This window comes from Triticum aestivum, chromosome 3B, assembly GCF_018294505.1.
Source record: "Triticum aestivum cultivar Chinese Spring chromosome 3B, IWGSC CS RefSeq v2.1, whole genome shotgun sequence".
In the NCBI taxonomy this organism is placed as follows: domain Eukaryota; kingdom Viridiplantae; phylum Streptophyta; class Magnoliopsida; order Poales; family Poaceae; genus Triticum; species Triticum aestivum.
The window spans coordinates 173,953,787-173,960,393 of NC_057801.1; the positions used below are offsets into that span (position 1 = coordinate 173,953,787).

The 6,607-nt window shown below is 52.4% G+C and overlaps 1 protein-coding gene across 2 annotated transcripts; it reads left to right on the top strand.

The window, feature by feature from the left end:
* The first annotated feature begins 1,732 nt into the window (after positions 1-1,732).
* LOC123069224 (transcription factor PCF5) lies at positions 1,733-4,362 on the top strand. 2 transcript variants are annotated; one of them, XM_044492020.1, is made up of 3 exons: positions 1,733-1,958; positions 2,050-3,820; positions 3,955-4,362. In XM_044492020.1, the coding sequence occupies exon 2, from the start codon at positions 2,378-2,380 to the stop codon at positions 3,728-3,730; it is 1,353 nt and encodes a 450-aa protein (XP_044347955.1). In that variant the 5' UTR covers positions 1,733-1,958; positions 2,050-2,377; the 3' UTR covers positions 3,731-3,820; positions 3,955-4,362. The 2 variants fall into 2 exon arrangements, with proteins under 2 accessions (XP_044347955.1, XP_044347956.1); XM_044492021.1 differs by having other exon boundaries at positions 3,988-4,362.
* The last annotated feature ends 2,245 nt before the right edge of the window (positions 4,363-6,607 follow it).

A 6,607-nucleotide genomic window follows, 5' to 3' on the forward strand; every position in this document is an offset into this window, starting at 1 on the left:
AAACGATGTGGCACTGGGAAAGTCAGAGATGGAACCTGTCTTTTGTTTTGCTACCACCGGTTAAACCAGAGCTGGAACCAACTAACGCTTTTGCTGCATCGTCGGAGTGTTTATTTGCTGCAACGGCGGCAAAGCACATGATTTGCTGCAACCATCAAATCCAGAGCTAGAACCAGCCTATGGTTTTGCTGCAATCGGCTGGGGTAGTTTTTCTCCGTCGGCGAAGGTGAAGCCATGTTTTTTGTTGCAACCGAGAACCACAGAAGCTTCCACATAGTGATGTTTTTTGCTACAAGTGGCAAAACTAGAGCTGGAACCAAGCATGTGATTTTGCTGCATCATTTGATTTTTTGTTTCTGAGGCGATGAAGACGGACGTCCTCATTTGTTGCATCCGACAAGAAAAAAGCTTCTACCGCTGAGTTTTTTTGCTACCAAGGTGAAACGGCACCCGACAACGGTGACCATGACTAGTTTTGATGAATAGGATTAGGGCGCCAAGCTGCAACGGCGAGATGCAGGGGGCTATTTCGACTATAGCGGCCATAGATGCTGGGGGAGGCGACCTCCTGCGCTGGAACCGGAGGCGAGCGCATGGCATGGCGAGGTCTCGCAGAAGACATGAAGGCGACGGTCTGCTGCAAGCCGTGAGCTCCCGCCGGAGTCGCGTGCCGAGCGTCGGTGGGGATGAAGCAAGGAGGTGAGGGCGGGAACGGCTGTTGCGGGGCGCGTGGGAGAAGGGCGATTGCCATACGACAACCTACGCGCGGAGAAGAAGCGGGGGGAGGAAGAAGACGATCTGGGTGGATAAGGATATAATGGCTTAGGATGGGCCGATCGGACAGCTAGCGTGCGTCCGACTGAAAACGTACGGCCGGTGCGCCGGCGCCTATCGTTGTCCTTTTGCCAACGTTCATTTTTCTTTGAGAATGAGCCCATGTTCAATTTTGCGCCAAGGGAAAGAAGGTACTGTCGGAGGGCAATTTTGTTGACCTCTAATAAAAAAGATTTAAAGAAAAAGGGGCCGAAGAATATGCTCCGGCATGGAACTAAACTTGGAACGACTAGATTTCCCCCCCATACCATGCCCAGCAAGAATGCCATTATTATTTTATCCTCAAAAGAGAAAATGCCATTATTTTTGCTGGGGAAGGAGGGATCAAAATCTTGGTAACAACACTTTTAGCAAGGTGGGGCTAGAAACAAGAGGAACCACCTATTTCTAAGAACACAAGCATTTTCAAAACAGCCGCAACACTATCAACATTTAAAAAAAAATAGCCAAATGCGCAATCGTACAAGCGCATATATGCGGTTTCACAATTGGAGTTTCCAATAGTTTTTATTTGGCCCTCCCATTTGAGCACTGGTTCCATGAATTTTGGAACCAACAGTGTCATTTCAGCAACACACACACAAAGAACAGGCCGTAAATTTTTCACCACATGAACACATCATCATGTCTATACCATTTTCCCAAATTAGAAAAGTAACCAGCTACACATGCAAAACCTGCACGCCCAACTGGAGCAGCACCCCCCAAATTGGCTTTCAATCACTGCTTGGGCTCCAGCCTCCTGCCAGCAGCCCTCGCTCGGCTCAGCTCGGATGTTCCCAAGCTGAGCAAGCAAGCAAGCAAGCGGTCTCTCTCTCTCTCTCTCTAAAAAAAAAGCTCTCTCTTTTCTGCCCTGCACCTACACAGGGAGCGGCAGCAGCAAGGAGTGAAACAAACTCTCTCTCCTCACTAAATCCCAAATCCTGCTCTTATCATCCTGTTTTCCTGCCTCCCTTCTGCTGCTGCCTCCTGCTCTCCAAAGCTCCCACACCACACCCAAGAGGAGAGAGGAAGCCAGCAGCAAAAGCTTTTGCCTCCCTCCCCCCCGCCGCCGTCCCCCCTGCTAAAATGTGATGTCCAATCCATCAGATTGCTTCTAGTTCAGTCCCCCACTCCTCTCCTGGGTCAGTCCCTTGCCCACCGCTGTTCCCCCTCCCTCCCTCACCCTCCGCCTTGATTCTTCTCATGGTTTTTCCTGCTTCTTTTTCCTCCTAGTTATGGGATCCGGCGAGCTGGATGGACGCGCATTGGAGCAGCAGTAGCGGAGGCGAAGCTGCAGCCGGGGGATCTGGATCCGAGGCACCACCACCGGGGTCTTCACGGAGGCGACGGCGCAGGAGGAGGAGGAGGAGGCGGCGGCGGCGGGCAGCGGGAGGCTGCAGATGAGGAGCAGCAGCACCACCACTACCGGCTGCTGCAGCTCCACCAAGAAGTGCAGCAGGACCAAGAACCTCCGCCCGCCCCCGTCTTCCAGCTCTCGCACCTGCAGGCCGCGTCCGTGAGGCAGCCGGGCTCGTCCGCCGAGTATGCCCTTCTCGCGCCCATGGGCGACGCCGGCCAGTCCCATCATCACCACGGGCTCCAGACGCAGCTCCTGTCTTTCGGAGGCGCCGGGAGCCACCACCATCACATGCATCAGTTCACGGCGCAGGCGCAGCCGCCCGCGGCATCCCAGACGCGGGCGCGAGGAGGACGAGGCGGCGAGATGGTGCCGGCTACGCCTGCGCGGGTGAGGGGCGGCGGAGGCGGGGAGATCGTGGCAGTGCAGGGAGGGCACATTGTGCGCTCCACGGGGCGGAAAGACCGGCACAGCAAGGTCTGCACGGCGCGCGGGCCTCGCGACCGGCGTGTTCGGCTGTCGGCACACACGGCCATCCAGTTCTACGACGTGCAAGACCGGCTAGGCTACGACCGCCCCAGCAAGGCCGTCGATTGGCTCATCAAGAACGCCAAGGACGCCATCGACAACCTCGACACCCTTCCCGCTTGGCAGCCCACGGCCGTCGCCCCTGCCGCCAGCAATGCCGCCGCGCCGCCGTCCTCCTCGACCCAGCCTGACTCCGCCGACAACTCGGACGACCAGGCGCAGGCCATCACCATCGCGCACTCGTCGTTCGACTTCGCCGGCTCTGGTGGCGCTGGAGGAGCCACGGGCGGCATCAGCTTCCTCCCGCCGTCGCTCGACTCGGACTCCATCGCGGACACGATCAAGTCGTTCTTCCCCATGGGCGGGACCACAGGTGGGGAGCCGTCGTCGTCCACTGTGGCTGCGCACTCGTCGGCCATGGGTTTTCAAGGCTACACGCCGGACCTCCTGTCCCGAACCGGAAGCCAGAGCCAAGAACTCCGACTGTCGCTGCAGCCGTTACCAGACCCTATGTTTCACCACCACCAGCAGCAGGAGCAGCACCGGTCGGATGGCCACGACGGCAACGGCACCGCCCAGCAGACACTATTCCCCGGCGCGGCCAGTTACTCATTTGGCGGTGGCGGCGCCATGTGGGGCGAGCAGGCGGCGAGCCAGCGCATGATGCCGTGGAACGTGCCCGACCCAGGCGGCGGGAGCACTGGCGGCTACCTGTTCAACGTGTCGCAGCAGGCGGCGCATATGCAGGCGGCGCTGAGCGGCCAGAGCCAGTTCTTCTTCCAGAGGGGACCCCTTCAGTCCAGTAACCAGCCCTCCGACCGAGGATGGCCGGAGACCGTCGAAGCTGACGACAACAACCCGATGCAGCAGCACCAAGGGGGCCTCAACCCTTCCGTGTCGGCAATCGGGTTCGGTCCCGGCGTCAGCTTCTCCGGATTCCGCGTCCCCGCGAGGATGCAGGGCAACGAGGAGCACAACGGCGGCAATGGCGACAAGCCGCCGTCCGTCTCCTCGGCTTCCCACCACTGACAGCAGCAGTGGATGACAGATGACTTCACCACCAACCTCCACAGTGTACCAGTAACGACATCGGCCATCAGCTCCTCCACTTGCATCACTGTGAGAATTCTTACTATGTCCTAACTGACTTGTACTGTTGTACTATAATTCTGCCTGTTCTCCATTACTGCATTGCCGTCGACCCTTACTTGAACGCGATTCCTGATTGTGATTGGTTCTTCATCCTCTTGCAGGGTTCTAATTTGATTCTGCTTCATCATTCATAGGAGCTGGCGATTGCATTGCAACTAGGAGGAGCAAAATCAGGAACTGGTTCTATGTCTGGTTGGTTGGTTGGTTGGTTTTCCATCTCTTCTGCTACGTGTGTCATTGGCTTTTGCTTCAAGATCACCCGGAGCTTCTTAGAATTAGGCTTGTGAGAGTGCAGCGGCATAGCTAGCTGGTCAGTCAGCCAGCCTCTTTGTGGCATTGCATTAGGTGTAGTTGATGCTGTAGTTTGCTGTAGGTCAAGCTCGATTGCTTTCTTTCTTTCACTTGTTGCTGTATGCTACTACTAGATGTTGTTCTCAAACTTATAAATGGGTGATGGATGGGGAGAGGAGTCTATCACTCCATCTTCATCTTTCCATCCTTTTTGGTCACAGCATCATCTTTCCATTTTTCTTTCTTTACTGTCACTACTATAAGCTGATGTTGATTGGTGCCTGTCGTGGAGTATCTTTCCCTTAACATCTTTTTTATTTATATTATTATGCTTTGGAACCAAATCCAACCTTGTTATTTCTATCCAGTCTCTCTTGTTTTTAAAGACTTGTTAGGAGCTGAGAAAGAACTTGCTCAAGGCAACCAAAAGGGTTGGATTTAATGCAAACTTTTAAGCTTCAAAAATACTACAACCGCAAGCTCCCATGGCAATGGATGAGATGGCCTCAGGCTATAGTTCACTACAGTACATCCATTCTCTCCTAGCCTATCCATGTGATCTGTTGGGTCTCTTTCGTCCCTGCCGCTGCAGCAGCAAGCCCGGGCAGGAGGAGGCAGCATGCATGGCAGCAGCAGCAGCAGCAGCAGATGCAGCTTTCCTAGCCGTCTGTATCTTACCTATCACTGTGCAAGGCAAAGATTGTCACAAGGAAAAGGCTGTGTGTGTGTGTCATTAGTGCCATCTGCCTGTCTTACATGCGCCATCAGCGAGTCAGTGGCACGGTACAAGCTCTTTTAACCATTTTACCTTGTGCCAGGCCGTGTCTTTGCACTCACTGATGCAGCACTTTGTGACAGATGCCAGAAAGAGGGAGGACCATGATTGCTCCTCCCTCTTCGCCTCTCTGATTGGCTTCCACATGGAATCTCTTGTCTGTGCTGTACTGTAACTTTAAGCTGCTATGGTAATTACTGCAGGCTTGTGGGAGATGAGTGCATGTTCTGGATCTCATCATGCAGCCACCTTCGCTTCCCTTCTCCCCCGCCCCCGCTATGGAGTCCCCATGGACGAGTGCTTTGCTGGCGAGATGGAATAAGCAGTGGCAGCACACTATTGTGCATACATCCCTACAGCACTACTCCTACTGCAAGTGGTTAACGGTAGCTTCGCAGGCTTTAGCCTAGCCAGCCAAGAGCACGTACTTGTGGTAGCTGTGAGCCTCAAGAATTTCGAGGTGGCAACAAGTGCAATTTTGTTGGTGCTAATACGTCTGTTGGAAGTCGTGAGTTGTTATTTATAAGTTGTAGAGGGGTTGAAATGTAAGAGAGGCATGTGTATATCTAGACTAAAGAAACGAAGGAGAGTGAGCTTTTCAGAAAATTCTTCTTCTCTCCTATCGGTGACTTTGCTTTCCACCTAAGCTCCACCCCAAAATTGACTACATAGTACTATTAGAGTTCGACATATCTGGCTCGCCGCTCACATTGACAGTGTAGGGCGTCAGGAGGCGAATGTAGAGGGATTGAGACCTAGTTACTGCGGTGGCGAGTCGAATCGGGGATGACTAAAGAAGGTTGTGGGGCTGCCTGTGTTGCACGTTGGAGCAATTTCCCATATAATTTAATCCAAAAACACAATAGCTAAATTATAATTTAATCCAAAAACACGATAGCTAAATCATGACCAACAGAATAAACATGGTGATCAAAGGAACAATAGTCGTACACATAGTAGACATGTAATCAGGTAGATACGATGAAAGCAACATGTCCAGATCAACTGATAGTACTATTAATCCAGAAGCAATTCCTAACAAAAGGGATAAGGGCACATGCGGCACGGTGGATGAAGAGGCACTTCGCAGTCGTGGTACCATCACCAGCGAAAGACATGTTGGGGAAGAAGTCGTCGTGCGCAGCCACAACAAGTAAGAATCTAGTAGTTGCACTAGAGCGCTCCCTAAAAACCTGATGGTTCCTCTTTCATACAGGATCATAAAAGGTGGGATTTTGAAGGCCTGCTATGTCACTTGTGGTGCATGCTGAGAAGAGAGGTGGGGAAGATTTAGGCAGCCCAGAGCTTTGCAACGATTTAGGAGGCGAAGTGACTCACACACACACACTTATGTTACGTGATCTATTTTATTTAGGAGCTTCTCATCATATTTTATTTACGATTTAGGAGCTTCTCATCATATTTGCCTTTGCGATCTATTTTATTTTGCATTTATTTTCAGATCTATTAAACCAAAAATACAAAAATACTTTGCTCCAATTTATTTGTTACGTGATCTATTTATCCTATCTATAAATTTACCTCACGTCCTTTGCCTATCTTGAGGCGTCGTACCCCGAAAGGGATTGACAACCCCTTTAACACGCCGGGTTGCGAGGTGTTGTTGTTTGTGTGCAAGGGTTGTTTACGTTGTGTTGCTTGGTTCTCCTACTGGTTCGATAACCTTG

What these genes read in the sequence shown, in the direction of transcription:
- LOC123069224 (XM_044492020.1), top strand. Translation starts at nt 2,378, where the DNA reads ATGGGCGACGCCGGCCAGTCCCATCATCACCACGGGCTCCAGACGCAG.